Here is a 15,966-nt window from a genome sequence, read left to right on the forward strand (position 1 = left end):
CATCTTTTGGCAAACCTAGCCTCCTCTGTCCCTCGGGACCCAACAATGCAATAGTACAGGAATATTCACCTGTTGTCCATCGACTACGCCTTTTAGCCTGATCTTAAACCGTGACTCACCATCCATGGACGAACCTTGCGGAGGAACCCTTAGGTTTTCGGAGAATTGAATTCTCACCAATGTTTGTGTTACTCAAGCAGTGATTTTAAGCTTACATGATTTTAAAATGAACACGTATCAAATGTCGTGGTATAAGAATGCTTGCATCCATCAGGCAGTGATTTAGTAGTGACCATATTATAATCCTCTTCTTTGTTCAATTTGGTAGTCGTTTACGAATCTGTCATATCATGCGACTTTGGCCAATGGCCACACAAATAAATTTTGTTCAAAACAACAAAAAATTCATACATCTTCTAGTCTGGACTGAGAAACTTGCAAATACAATAAGCTGGCCTACAGCCTTACGCCAGTGTTCAAACAGTACTATGTGGATCATATACATTTATTAAATAAAATTATCAGAGTTAAAATGATATTTTAATATTATTAAAATAATACTAGTGTGTGAAAAATGAAACTAAAAAACAAAACTCTTACAATAACATATATTTTCAAATGAACATGAAGTGTACTTAAAAGTATAACGTTACTATAATTTAACTTGTGTGTGAAAAATAGAATTAATGCAATAACGTATGTTGTCAAATAAAATTGTAGTAAAATTAAAATAATATTATAGTATTTACTATAATGAAACTAATGTGCGTGAAAAATGAAACTAAAAAATATAACATTGTCAAATGAAACTAAAATTTAATTAAAATGATACGACATCGTTTTGCTTTATGATCCATACTGCTACATGGACCATGGTCCATGGTAAAATTTGCCCTTGAAGCAATAGAATAGAGGAGAAAAAATGTTGAATGGCTCAGTCCATGTCACGGCCATAATGCATTTATACATGGCTAAATGTGTATACACTAATTTTATACAATACTACCTCTTCACCACCCTTCCGCCGCTCCTGTGTGGTCCTCTAAAAAGGACAACAGGCAAAATACTACCGGTGATCAAACAAGAAAAGGATCAGAAGAAAATATTGAACTAAACAGCAATATGCACATCTACAAATGATTTCTGCAATAAGTTTTAGCGATGCCAAATCAGGAACTTTAACCCCGCGTCATATTTNTTTGCACGCCTCCGTTACCTTTTGGGAGGCCTACGCCCCATAGAAACTGTTTACCTGAAACTGTCCCTTGGCCCGTAGGTCCTGGCACAAGGTTAGAATTCTAGCCCTTCCAAAGTGGTATCTCACTGATTGCTCGGGCTCCCTCAGAAGAAGGCCTTCTTCGCCTTCCACCTAAGCTGCGCAGGAAGGGCCTAAAGCCAATCCCAGGGAACAGTGAAGCTTCATAGGGTCTTTCTGTCCAGGTGCAGGTAGTCCGCATCTTCATAGACATGTCTATTTCATCAAGCCTCTCTTCGAGACAGTGCCCAGATCGTTACGCCTTTCGTGCGGGTCGGAACTTACCGACAAGGAATTTCGCTACCTTAGGACTGTTATAGTTACGACCGCCGTTCACCGAGGCTTCGGTCGCTAGCTCCCCTGTCATCAAGTCACCAACTTCCTTAACCTTCTGGCACTGGGCAGGCGTTAGCCCCCATACATGGTCTTACGACTTTGCGAATACTTGTGTTTTTTGTAAACAGTCGCCTAGGCCTGGTCACTGCAACCCCCTTTGTGAGGAGGCACCCTTCTCTCGAAGTTACGGGGCTATTTTGCCGAGTTCCTTAGAGAGAGTTATCTCGCGCCCCTAGGTGTTCTCTACCTACCCACCTGTGTCGGTTTCAGATACAAGTACACTTTTGTGGTTGATCGTTCGAGCTTTTCCTGGAAGTATGGCATGGTTACTTCAGCGTCGTAGCGCCTCGTACTCGAACATTGGCTCGAGGCATTTTCTCTACCCCTTCTTACCCTGAAAGGGCACCTTACGTTCTTGAACCGAAAACCATCTTTTGGCAAACCTAGCCTCCTCTGTCCCTCGGGACCCAACAATGCAATAGTACAGGAATATTCACCTGTTGTCCATCGACTACGCCTTTTAGCCTGATCTTAAACCGTGACTCACCATCCATGGACGAACCTTGCGGAGGAACCCTTAGGTTTTCGGAGAATTGAATTCTCACCAATGTTTGTGTTACTCAAGCAGTGATTTTAAGCTTACATGATTTTAAAATGAACACGTATCAAATGTCGTGGTATAAGAATGCTTGCATCCATCAGGCAGTGATTTAGTAGTGACCATATTATAATCCTCTTCTTTGTTCAATTTGGTAGTCGTTTACGAATCTGTCATATCATGCGACTTTGGCCAATGGCCACACAAATAAATTTTGTTCAAAACAACAAAAAATTCATACATCTTCTAGTCTGGACTGAGAAACTTGCAAATACAATAAGCTGGCCTACAGCCTTACGCCAGTGTTCAAACAGTACTATGTGGATCATATACATTTATTAAATAAAATTATCAGAGTTAAAATGATATTTTAATATTATTAAAATAATACTAGTGTGTGAAAAATGAAACTAAAAAACAAAACTCTTACAATAACATATATTTTCAAATGAACATGAAGTGTACTTAAAAGTATAACGTTACTATAATTTAACTTGTGTGTGAAAAATAGAATTAATGCAATAACGTATGTTGTCAAATAAAATTGTAGTAAAATTAAAATAATATTATAGTATTTACTATAATGAAACTAATGTGCGTGAAAAATGAAACTAAAAAATATAACATTGTCAAATGAAACTAAAATTTAATTAAAATGATACGACATCGTTTTGCTTTATGATCCATACTGCTACATGGACCATGGTCCATGGTAAAATTTGCCCTTGAAGCAATAGAATAGAGGAGAAAAAATGTTGAATGGCTCAGTCCATGTCACGGCCATAATGCATTTATACATGGCTAAATGTGTATACACTAATTTTATACAATACTACCTCTTCACCACCCTTCCGCCGCTCCTGTGTGGTCCTCTAAAAAGGACAACAGGCAAAATACTACCGGTGATCAAACAAGAAAAGGATCAGAAGAAAATATTGAACTAAACAGCAATATGCACATCTACAAATGATTTCTGCAATAAGTTTTAGCGATGCCAAATCAGGAACTTTAACCCCGCGTCATATTTCCTTCCAAGTGCTGCTTATCGTTTTCCCAGTGTAACATTATATAACTATTTTACAGTTTTATCCGGAGGGCGACATGCTCAACATAGAAGTCCATGATAGGATGCTTAGTTTCCAAACAATGGAGAAGAAAGTTCATTTATCCTCGGAGTTAGATGTAGAAGAAAGCATTTCCTCCAAGGTTGCTAGCAAATCATGGTATTCAGTAAATGCCGGATGTGACTGCACAAAGTGAAACTTTACTTAGCTGCACAAATGGAGTTGTACTATACCAGAAATTTGTGTAAGAAATACCTGCAACGTTATGCTATATGCCTCCCATAAACGCAAATCATGGTGAAATAAATCAAATAAAACCTGAGAAATTTGCAGAAAAGGAACTCCATGTCAACCATTATTGTCAATTATGACTCTGTTTGGCATACATAGCTTAAAAGCTAACTTAAAGCTAAAAGCTTAAAAGTTAGTAGCTACTAGTTTATTTTGAAACGCTACTTAGGGCAGCGTTTCAAAATAAGCTATTATTTTAAACTCTCTATATTTTACTAAAGAGCTTATAGCTTATTTGTAGCTTAAAATAAGCCATAAGCTCTAAGATAAGCTCTACCAAACAGAGCCTATATGCCTTGGCATATGCCATAGTGCCATATGCTGCCTCAAAAATCATTTGGTTTCTACTTATTTACAGCAGAATTATTGAGTTTCAATCTTCCAAAAACCAGAAATTTCATGTTCATATTCTCACTTTTAAGGAGGTAAGATGTTCTACTCTATATATTTATTATGTGTTGGAGGTAAGATGTTTTACTCTATATATTTATTATTTGTGTTGGAAGAGGGGGATTCGCATAATATAGTTCACATATTACAAATATTATTTACTAGAGGAAGTCAGTTAAACCTCAGATCGCCTCAATAGTGTGGCCAGGACAACAATCCATTCTTTGAATTTGACAGAGCACATCTGAGACAAAAGGAATTCTGCATCCAATCGACTTTGCAGTGTTCCCATTTGAAGCTGTTGATTGAAAAGTTACCAGTGCATCAATCATATAAGTTCAATCTTGAAGATCTAACTATTCCTTCCAGCAAGAGTAAATTTTCAAGTTCCATAGTTCAAATAAAAAACACAAATGCTTTACGATAAAGTTGTATCATGAATTATTAGGAATATCCAAATATGTTAACTGTACTCTAGAAAAGATTGGTTGTACCTTCTGTCCAATAAGTTCAAGCCCTAAGGCAAAGTTCTCCAAGCGAGCAGATCCATATCTCTCTCGCCGCAAATAATCCTGTATAAGAGTATTAAGTATAGATTACGTACCCAGAGAACCTTCAGTTGTAGCACATATCATAATTACCAAACAAAGTTCACAATTATCATACCATGAGGTCAAACTGTGTGCCTTTCACAAATGCAACAAGCTTTGAAAGTTCTTTCCCTGACATCAAAAAGCTTGCATGACTTTCTAAAATATTCTTAACAGAAGCAACATGTGCATTCTGCTCCTTGAATGAGCTGCTAGACATAAAATGAAACAAACTTATGAGAAAATCTAATGAAAATATGATTGATTAGAGTAAACAGTATAAATGCACTTACCCTTTTGAATCAAAAGATTGTCTTTGATAACTGGAAGGAAACAGAAAATATCCAAAGAATCGAGGAGATAACTTCTCCGAATCCACTGGTGCAGGTTCAAATTCTCGTCCAGATCTGAGAAGAAACCTCACCTGAGAAATAATATCAAACTTCCTGTTACACAGAGTAATCATCTTTTGAAGGGAACATAATGCACCGTAAAGTCCACATACCAGTTCCCCAGCAAGCTCATATAGCGATTCATCAAGCGTGGCCTGAGAATGCAGAAACCTTATCAGACTGGGATATGTGAGACGTAATATAACTTTTTGCTTCCCTCAAAACATAATGTTGAAAAGCCATAATTATTATACAAAAACTTGGACTATGTTTAAAACGGTTGCAATGAAACAAACACACAGCCTACTAGTATGTTATGTTCTTAACGTCACGGGCATGAAAACATAAAGAAAAATGAAGAAAGACTAATAGTTGGAATAGGAAAAGAGAAGAAAACATTGGGTTTGCTTGAGACCCAAAACTCCCTTAGACCCTTTTTGGGATTAAATTTATGCTTTTCCTATTATTCCAAATAACACTCCCTTTTATAAGGTTGATTACAAAGGTTCCTAAACTACGAATAAGTAATTGGTAGTTTCTAAATAATTAATATACCTAAACTAATTCAAAGACTAATAGTAACAAGTTCAATAATTATTTAGTAATTTCTAAATAACTANTAATAGTTGGAATAGGAAAAGAGAAGAAAACATTGGGTTTGCTTGAGACCCAAAACTCCCTTAGACCCTTTTTGGGATTAAATTTATGCTTTTCCTATTATTCCAAATAACACTCCCTTTTATAAGGTTGATTACAAAGGTTCCTAAACTACGAATAAGTAATTGGTAGTTTCTAAATAATTAATATACCTAAACTAATTCAAAGACTAATAGTAAAAATAATTAATATACCTAAACTAATTCAAAGACTAATAGTAACAAGTTCAATAATTATTTAGTAATTTCTAAATAACTATTTATTATTTTTAAATAACTATTTAGTAATTTATTAATATCTAAACTATGTAATATACGGAGTAATAAAATAAGACTTTCCAGCATGCATCATTACTCCCCTCTTGGACCACAAGCTTGTCCTCAAGCTTGATAACCTTGTCAGCACGTAGCCAACACCTCCCACGATCAAATGGCCACCCCAAAAGACGTGCAAATGGAAAAGCTCCAAGTGGCATTCTACAGATCAATGGAGGAGCGAACAATGGTGAGGAAGACCCCAAACTTGGACATCCTTTGAAGGAGTTAGTTGGAACAGCAGAGGGAGACACCAAAGATGAAGACTGACCAATACCATATGACACAACCCTTAAATGAGATGGGGTTGGAGAGTGGTGAAAAAACCCTCCCACGCATATGACAGTTTTTTGAAAGGGCACAACCTCAATTTCAGAAGAGTTAACAGCCATTTCTGTTGAATCAACATGAGGTTGATCAGCTAAAACAGTGGCTTGCATTGGTGCTATCTCCACATGTGGGTGGTCAACAATGATTGTGGATGATTCCAGGGAAGTATCATCATCATCTGTTTGCTGAATTCCTGAGGGAATTGGTGGACGCAAGTACTTCAGGTCATCGGCATGTTGGCGTAGCTTTTTGGCTACGTGATCTAGCTTAGTTGCTATTTCTCTAAGAGCTTCAAGCTCCAATTGAGTGATTCCAATGACGCCGGCAACGGAACCAAAATGTTATGTTCTTAACGTCACGGGCATGAAAACATAAAGAAAAATGAAGAAAGACTAATAGTTGGAATAGGAAAAGAGAAGAAAACATTGGGTTTGCTTGAGACCCAAAACTCCCTTAGACCCTTTTTGGGATTAAATTTATGCTTTTCCTATTATTCCAAATAACACTCCCTTTTATAAGGTTGATTACAAAGGTTCCTAAACTACGAATAAGTAATTGGTAGTTTCTAAATAATTAATATACCTAAACTAATTCAAAGACTAATAGTAATAAGTTCAATAATTATTTAGTAATTTCTAAATAACTATTTATTATTTCTCAATAACAATTTAGTAATTTATTAATATCTAAACTATGTAATATACGGAGTAATAAAATAAGACTTTTCAGCATGCATCATAGTATCTCATAAACATGCAGAAAAAGCTCTCTAATGACACCTGTGAACCTCCTAGTATCACATGTTTACCTGCAACAAACGCAGTGCACAGTACTGACTCACAGCAGGACCTTCAAGCTTCGCAATAACCTGTGGCAATGGCAGAATATTATAAGCAGACCTACAATTTGAGCACAGAATTCTCCTCAAGAAATAAATGTTGTAATGAAATTGGATAAATAAATTTTAGTGAAGAAAAAGCCCCAACCACCACAAAAAATATAAAATAAGAAGTGAGAAAAGCAAACACAAGTATACAGACTAGTAAAACATAGAGTAATATGTAGTCATTTCAAGGTACTTTAAGAAAAAAAAATGCATGTGCTTCTTACAAGTATATAGCAAGCAGCAGTCCGGTACCATCTCCTTTGAAAGCATTCCTCAAACAACCTGAGGGTAGATACAAGTCAAAACACTACAGAGCCGGATACAATACTTCTTGAGAGTTTTAGACAAATTTGCAATTTATGACAGCCAATTTCTTGTTCCTGTTTTCCCTCTGCAATAATCATCATGAGATAGAAACTGCAAGGAGAGTTTGAAGCCTTGTCATTGCAGGGGTGGCCAGATGAGGACACTTTGCCCACCATGCCCACCACAGTGGACAATCAGACTTCAGAGAGCAAGTGTGATCATTGAAATATTTTGACAAGACTTTTGATCCCTAGAAACAAAGGGAAAAAAAGGAAGTAAATTAACATACTCAGTTGATCTTCCAGCAGCAGCAAACAAATCTGCCCAATGTCGACCATCAGTTTTTCTTGCAACACTAACAACCACATCACAATACTCTGGAAAATTTCTGATTAGATCGCAGGTCTTCTCAAGAAGTGAAGTGACAGTAGCATGATTAGACATTGTAGTCTGATTGTTCCTCGTGTTTTGGCTGGTAGAGATAATAACAAACATTGTAAATATGAATGTCAAAATATAAGTTTAAAATAAATAACTTTTGTTTATGGTAAAGGCAATGAGTCCAAGTCCCAAGGTAAAGAATGCAATACATGGAAATATGATTTCAATACAAAACAAACAATGAAACGACTTACCCAAAAAAAAACAAAACAAAAAGAGTTAAATTGATCAGAAATTAAACTTCTACTCAAATAAATATGAAGTGACCAAAACATTAGAATCCCAAATCTTATGAAGACAGAGTAGAAGGAATTTAGAGTGCTATATTCCTAATTTCCCACATTATCTCTCTGACATAGGAAAAATAAACAATGTTATAGATCACGAAGTTCCTGCTAACTTACCCAGAAATTTCAGCCTCAAAAACTGTAAAAAGAAGCCACTCAAGGTAATGGGAAAAATGCGGCTTTTCTGCTGATAGTTGTGCCAATCGTAATGCTTCTTGTTCTTTGCCTCTCTGTCAAACAATACCAAGAGATTGGCTAGTAAAATGAAGAGGCACTTGTTAAACCACAAGACTTAGTATCATAAAGGTCCTAAACAACAAGACCTGATTATTAGAAATCAAATTATTCTACTTGTGGCTAATGCCTCTAAGCCTCTTAAACATTATGCCATATAAAGGTTACATATGCCTACATTTTTTACAATTCTAAACAAACAAAATTACAGCTGTGATTTTGGAAAGTATTGCACCTGGAAAGATCTCAAATAAAAGCTACAATTTCACACAACTATGTGCCATCTAAGTATCTAACATATACTTTGATGGATAGAATGGGTCTGCAGCTTTCAGCATTTCTCTCCTACTAATGCTTACTTTAATTATCTTTTGTTTCCTAATTGAATTAGCTGAGCTTATATGTGTGTTTGGTATTCTTTTGATTGCATACATCCCTTGGTCGCCACACAAAATTCATCTTCCAGGTAGGTTCATCCCTTCTCCTGTTTTCTGCTGTGTCATAATCAGATGTTTCCATCTCTTTATATTAATTATTCTAAGCACCTCTTGCCTCAGTATAAAAGCTAAAAAGAATTTACTACAGACTAGAAGCTACCTGCAGAAGATGCCTAAGTAGGCAATGCAATATGGTCTGAGCTTGGGGAGATGGCTCAAAACATGGAAATTCAGTGCTTGCAGAAAATGACATTCTCTGAGAAACGCCCACCACAACTCCAGCGTTCGGTAGTAAACCAAGAGGATAAACCTCACGATCAAACTCCAATTCCGGGTCCAACTAAAAGTTGGCATCAAAACATTCATACAACAAAAATATTTATTAAGCAGCTCTGTCAATGCAGAAAAGAGAGAGATTGACGACACTACTTCAGGTTTTCCTATGTTTCATGTATTTATGTTTACAATAATATCCAAAAGAAACCAAGACCATTTCTACAAATTCTCCAAGTTCTAATGTGTAGCAGCATAGCTGGACAGAAATAATTCATTGTGCAGCCATGCACAAACAGAAATACAATTACTGTTAATACAGTCAAAACCTTTATATCTAAAGCACCAATTATTCAATTAGACATGCATTACATATATAGGGGAGAGATCAAGTGAGAATAGAGTCTTGTGTGAGAAATGAGGATGACTCTCGGCCATCAATCGGAAAACAGTGAACAGAGAATATTCAGGACTTTCATTGCATCATTAAGGCGAAAAAATTGTTTCGGAGAATAAAAGCATCAATTTGGAGAGAAACAACAGAGAGCCTGTTAAAACATGAAGAAGTTTAAATGAAAGATGTAATGACGTTTTTGTAAATATGCAAAAGTTTTTTTTCCCACATCATTTTAGAGAAAATCAGCATTGTTTTCGCCTAAATACGCATAAATAGATTAGGAAGGCTAAAAATGTATTGTTTTGGGATAAATCAGCATTGTTAGATATGCACAGTCCACGTATTGTTTCAGTCAAAATGCACATCATGTTGGCCTAAATATGTCTGGAAAAATCAAGAAGCCTAACCATGCATCATTTTGGGATACATATGCATGGTTTATTCATTCCAACAATCCAACTTCTACTTATTTAAAGAAATGTCACCCACCTTTTTTTCTAAGGCTAGATCCCCATTCATTCAATTTTTTGAAATGGACTGTCAATATTTATTCTCATTCTCATGGGAGAAAGTGAGAAACTATTTTTACTTGATCCAATTTCTCTATACACACACACACACATACTGTTAGAAAAAACTTGAATACCTGCAAGAAATCCTCTTGCTTAAAAGTGTTGACTCCTGGAGATGGATACCAAACCTGTAATAATGAGCTTCCAACCAGTTGATATATGAGACACATAAGACAGAACATAAGAATTCATCAAGAAAAGTTAAATGCTAAAGAAATCTGTAACCTGCATTCCTCGGTGGCCATAGTCCAACCATGAAACTTCCTCAATCAGGGTTGTTTTCTCCTCTGATTGACCGCATGTAACCCAAAACAATTCCACAGAGTCAGTGAGCTCTCTTTCCCTCCCCTCATCCAAATCGAGAAGTGAAAGCTCTCCATTTGTCCTCAAGATCAAACATCTAAAAGCACAAATAGTTATTAGCAAACTGCAATTGGAAAGTCGTATTTGTCAACTGATGGCTGAATAATAACTACATACCTAGCAGGCTCTCTGACTACAATGTCAGATGAAGATATACCATTCTCTGTTAAAGTTTTCCTAGGAAGCTGATCAGGGATAAAATGCATTGCTGCAGGATGGCACTTCGCAGTCATGATTGAAAGCTCTCGGACTGTAGAAAGCTGTTTGTCATTTTATCACTTAAAAAGGCACGAAAATAGTTTTACAGTAAAATACTCATAAAGAATCCTGTTATAGAAAGATTTAAAACGCCAAACCATTTTAGAAGTTTGAATAGCATTAGAAACATCCACAAGCAGCAACTTTTACCTGTAAATCTGGAGTACTCAGGGGGGTCAATTCACCAAGCAGTTTCACATGATAAATATGGACATCAAAAGGGCGGTAAGTGACTAGTAAATAATCTTGATAAACATCCATGACCATTGGTTTTGCAAGCAAAGATTTCCGACAAAGTAGGGAACTCTGGTCAAGGTGGTACCTTGGGTAAAAAAGTAACTCATACCTGCGATTTTGATAATAAATGTTGAATGAGTAAAGTACTCTAAACAAATCAGAAAACCACATTATATAACTTCTAAATCCTTCGAAAAGTAACACTACAAAGGACTCAGATTACACCAGCCAGTCTAGGAAGATATAGGGGACTGGATTAAAATAACTGAAAGAAGTTTTGACCAAGTGGAATGCATATGTCTTGACATCAAGTGCAGGCATTCACATTTCATATATTCACGCATAGAGGCCAGGAGTCTTGAGTAGCTACAAACACATATATTGCTTACTCATTGGAAGAATCATCATAGTTGCAAACAACAACAATTTTCCCCATCCATAGCAAGCCTTTGCATTGAATTTTTTGCTCCTGACTAATATCTCCAAAAAAACGCCACTTTTTAAGTCGTATATCATATAATATCAACCCATGAAGGCCAGCAATGGCCAAGTACATCCCATCTTTGCTAGCAGCCACGTGCAGAATGGGCCAATTTTGGGAGATATATGAAACCTGACATAGAAACTAAATGTATCAGGAAAAAAATATCAATCGCAAAAAAACAGTAAAAGAAAAGATAAAGATAAAAACTTGTGTGAGCGTTCAAACTCATCAGTATGTTTGGCACATACTGGAAGGTTGAGATGCAAGATTTTAAGTTCATCAGTATCTTCTGACTGGACAACAAGCAATCTATCTTCACCATAGATTACTTGTCGGACATATGTTGTTCCAGAAACTCCTCTGTTGAGACAGCATTTCCCAAAGGAGAATGCAATAATTCTCTCTGAAGATCCTTCCTCAACAGCATAAAGCCTATATCCATATTCATCCCAGTGCATCAGTGAGGTGCCACCCATCATAGGTTCATATTTACATTCCTGGCTAGGCTTAATTACTGGAGAAGATAGAGAATTTAATCCAATTTGGCGGATTGTACACATCAATCGACAACCAGAAACAGACCAAACTGTAAGACCTCTTAACTTCCACCCAACTGCGAAAGCAGAATTGTCAGCTGTCCAGGCAATACAATTCACAGCACCAGTATCTTCCACAGAATATCTGCAAAAGAACCCAGAGAAAACACCAAAATAAATCATTTCATAGTTTCCTTTAGATCAGATAAGGTGTCGTTCTATCTAGATGTAGAAGCTACATCTCATCTTCATACCCATTTTATCACCTCCATAGAATCATGTGATTACAATGAGAATATACAACCATTAAACCTAAAAATTCTCAGAAGCAGTATTTGGAAATGCTAATATAGGATTGCATGTAAGGTCATGAAAGCATCCTCAACCCTTCCCCCTGCCACTCTCTAACAACTTCTTAAAGAATAAAGATGCTTCAATGTTAACCATCCATTATTTAACAACTGCCTCCTGTTAAGGTTAGAATTTCTTCCAAATGGAAAACTATAATAAACTAAGAAGTAAGAACAGAGATTGCACAAGTTAAATACTTAAATGTGTAATATTCTCTCATTAACATGCACTTTTGCATATCTTTTCGATATTGTGTATCATAGAGGCTTACCCCCAGTCATACAAAGAAACAGAACGTATAAGTGAAGCCGATTCTGCAAGATCATACAACTCGACAACACCTCTTTTGTAACCAACAGCAAGAATTTGTTGTTCTGAAGCAACAGAGGCACAAACAGCATCACCAGATCCCAATCTCTTTTCAGCCTTGACAGGCTCAGCTTGCCTGAAGCCCTTCTTGCTTACAGAACATAAGACAAGTTGCCCATCAGAGTATAGCACAAATAGCGACCTCAAGGGTAGGGAAAATTCCAGGTGGGACACAGCAGATGCTTTTGACTTGCAATGACTTGGTATAGAATCATTTACGGCTCTACTAGGAGCAAGACCATTTTCCAGAGAAGTTGAAAGTTTATTAGCCTCACTACCATCACAAAGCTGAGCATCAATATTAAAGGCTCCATAAAACTGTATTGACAACAACCAAAATAGGGAAACTATATTAGAAAGCAAAACATTTAAAACGTTTTCTAGACTGAATTGAAAAATAATCACAATTCATCACTATTTTTTTCATATTAAAGATGCTTCTAAAGATAAGCGCAAAGTCACCTCTTAAGCATGGATATGATTGAAAGGTCTAAGTAATCAACAGTAATTATATTACCTCACCCTTCCAGGATATGTTATACAATGACCCATCAGAGAGTCCAACAAGCATATGTTTGTTATCACAGACAATATTGCTCCTGCCAAAAAATAATCAGAAGAAAAGGAAAGCCATAATCAGACGGAGACTAGCAGCAACCAAGCTAAAACAAGAGATGTAACTCTAAAGTAAGCCAATTTCACAGAGGCACCAAACTGTTCTCCCTCTCTTAACCTGGTCACTATAAACAATAGTAGCAAAATAAGGAAGCAAAACATAAAAGAAAGACAAGAAGTCAAACTTTTGTAACTTTTACAAGTTTCAAGGCTAAAGGACCTACTCAACTAACAATGATAACCCTGAAAGCGATAGAATTGAAGAGGCCTGACAATGGGATGAGAATAGATAGCAACTGCATGGACACCAAATTTAGGTCTGATATCCATGTTGTACTCATGTTGAACAATAATACTCCTCAACTCACTACCCAGACATGTCAGACACCAAAAATTGTCTTACTTTCTGCAACTTGTCACTTGATTGTAGAATAAATAATAATAATAATAATAATAATAATAATAATAATAATAATAATAATAATAACAGAAACAACAACAATATTGTGTCTCAAAACATGCCATGGTCTCCTATTTTTTTTGGGAATCTTGTGTCCATGTCTGACTCAACACTTGTGCTCCATATCCATGCCTCATAGGATAGAAATGTAATCAATTTCTCAAGCCTACTAGAGATATACAATAACCCAACATAGCAATCATGACCTTTCTTAAAACTGTAAATTACTAGGCTAGGAAGTGTGAGAACTTCAGGTTATTCAAGCAATGGTACAATAAGGTTTAAAAAAACAAACACTGAATTTATCAGTTACTCCATAAATAACATCCACTTAGGGAGTCTAGTACTCTAGTCCAGTTGTCCAGGCTTCCAAAAGAAAATCAATGGTTTCCAGAAATTAACTTAAGTTCTAAATTTTGTATTTTATTTGACTGTTCTAGAGATTTAAATTTTCGATAAATAATTAACATTACATAAGAAAATCCAAACAATTTGACATCAGATAAGGAAAAGTTGGGACCATTTCAGCACCAGAATTCAAACCCTAAATAAATAACAATGTGACTTACACTGTCAAATTCTTGTTAGCAAATGGCACCTGCTCGTTTAGGAGCAAACTAATATTTGCTAGAAAAAAACCAGATGGTTGTTTCCCTCCAATTTGTATTTTCTTTTCTGTAAGTTGAACCTTAAATATTTGGATATGCAAAGAAGAGGTCTGAGAAAGAACAAAACAAATTGAAGTCAGTGTATACTTTCCAAATTCAGTATGACTAAATTGTGTTTCAATGTAAATCAAAGCATGGGAAATAGGATTAAAAATCAAACTATGTAATCAATTTATATGATTGTTTTTTTTTTTTTTGGTTTTTCCATATCAACAAATTACAAGCACCATTGGTCCAGAAGGATGGGTTCTCCAAAAATAAAAATAACTAATTGTATGATCTCTTTTTCAACAGGGAAAAAATAACACTGCCTGTCAAAAGGAAAGGCCTAAAATTCACAAAATTCTAAGGAACAATCTCTCTCTCCCTTCAAGGCAAAGAAAAATGATGCTAAGTTGCTAACTACACATCTAAAGAAAGATGTTGCTGAGTCTATATAAAACAGTCCCCAGAAAAGAAAAAAAAAATGCACTACTAACTGCATTATAGTAAAAGTGTAGGTGCCAGTTGCCTTAACTAATTCTACGACAATTAACTCTAAACTTACAAGAACAGCAATCAATTTCGTATCAGGACTCCAAACAGCCCGAATATTTTCGCCTTCCTTATGAATTGAATCTGAATCTCTCTTGTACTTCCCCAATCTCACCCTATGCTGAAGGAAAAAAAAAAAAAAAAAACAAACAAACAAACAAACAAATTAAACAGCGTGAGTCGCAACATATTTTCCAATATTTCTACACAAACCAATCAAAGTAAAATGCCGTCCAAATAACCTGAGAAGAAGACCAAAGCTCAAGATGAGTTGGTGAAACCACAAGCAATAAGCGATTGGTGACCTTGAGATACACAATTTGCTGAGAAGAAGTGCAGAGACCAGGCTCCAGAGGGATGACCTGTGGCCACCCATATGCCATATACATCTTGGATGGATGGATGTATGAGCTTCCGAGGACAAGAATCAGTAGTAGAGTACTGGCGAGAGAAAGAAGGAGTAGAGATCAAGGAGTGAGAGAAAGCGGAACCTAGGGTTTTGCAGGAGATCCGAATCGGAATTTGCTGTTGTTGAAGAGAGAGCAGTGATGACTGATGATGAGAAACAAGAAAAAAATTTCAGGTGGTTGGGGCGGATCTGCAAATTTCCATTTTTCAGGGACAACAAGAGAGTCTCTTATTCTAAATTTCTAACTCCAAAAATTTTCAGTTCTCTTCAAAAAAAAAAAAAAAAAAATTTAATCATTTTATTAAAATAAATTTAAAAAATTATTTTTAAATTTAATAATCGCCACGTCAGCCTATGTTTAGGTGTGCACCTATTTGATTCTTATTCCATTAACTAGTTTTTCTCGCGCATTGCGCGATTGGGATAATGCCCAATAATTTTTTTAAAATAAATAAATGCTAATATGTTGAGCAGAGTGTAAGATATTGTAATGTGGGAAGGTTTACATAGTAACATTATTTGGATTACTCACATGGGATTCATTTATATTTTATTTTATTAAGCTGCAAACAAATATCCAGTGCTTATTTTATGGTTCTTTCTGAGTGTCAAACTTTAGTTGGTCCTAACTA

The 15,966-nt window shown here is 35.9% G+C and overlaps 1 protein-coding gene across 3 annotated transcripts; it reads right to left on the reverse strand.

The window, feature by feature from the left end:
• Window positions 1-2,795: 2,795 nt before the first annotated feature.
• Window positions 2,796-15,529, reverse strand: LOC116029078 (RAB6A-GEF complex partner protein 1-like). Of its 3 annotated transcripts, none has more exons than XM_031270960.1 (23): window positions 15,168-15,529; window positions 14,939-15,046; window positions 14,293-14,441; window positions 13,166-13,247; window positions 12,551-12,966; window positions 11,641-12,073; window positions 11,298-11,521; window positions 10,822-11,017; window positions 10,531-10,673; window positions 10,276-10,450; window positions 10,125-10,178; window positions 8,969-9,148; window positions 8,255-8,367; window positions 7,699-7,881; window positions 7,328-7,385; window positions 7,026-7,085; window positions 5,030-5,071; window positions 4,818-4,948; window positions 4,601-4,733; window positions 4,429-4,506; window positions 4,116-4,232; window positions 3,509-3,571; window positions 2,796-3,436 (listed from the first exon to the last, which is right to left on the reverse strand). In XM_031270960.1, exons 1-23 carry the CDS (start codon window positions 15,312-15,314, stop codon window positions 3,350-3,352), a joined length of 3,372 nt encoding a protein of 1,123 aa, XP_031126820.1. In that variant the 5' UTR covers window positions 15,315-15,529; the 3' UTR covers window positions 2,796-3,349. The 3 variants fall into 3 exon arrangements, with proteins under 3 accessions (XP_031126820.1, XP_031126819.1, XP_031126821.1); XM_031270959.1 differs by having other exon boundaries at window positions 4,601-4,736; XM_031270961.1 differs by lacking the exons at window positions 2,796-3,436; window positions 3,509-3,571; window positions 4,116-4,232; ... (3 more) ...; window positions 5,030-5,071; window positions 7,026-7,085 and having other exon boundaries at window positions 7,380-7,520.
• Window positions 15,530-15,966: the final 437 nt, after the last annotated feature.

The sequence above is a fragment of the Ipomoea triloba genome, chromosome 9 (genome assembly GCF_003576645.1).
Source record: "Ipomoea triloba cultivar NCNSP0323 chromosome 9, ASM357664v1".
Taxonomy (NCBI): Eukaryota; Viridiplantae; Streptophyta; class Magnoliopsida; order Solanales; family Convolvulaceae; genus Ipomoea; species Ipomoea triloba.

Bases quoted from the DNA above. Each gene is read 5' to 3' on its own strand.
- LOC116029078 (XM_031270959.1), bottom strand. From the start codon at position 15,314: ATGTATATGGCATATGGGTGGCCACAGGTCATCCCTCTGGAGCCTGGT. The intron at 15,047-15,167 runs GTTATTTGGACG...TTTTTCCTTCAG, and splicing joins AGCTTTGGTCTTCTTCTCAG to CATAGGGTGAGATTGGGGAA. The intron at 10,179-10,275 runs GTTACAGATTTC...TCATTATTACAG, and splicing joins ATGGCCACCGAGGAATGCAG to GTTTGGTATCCATCTCCAGG.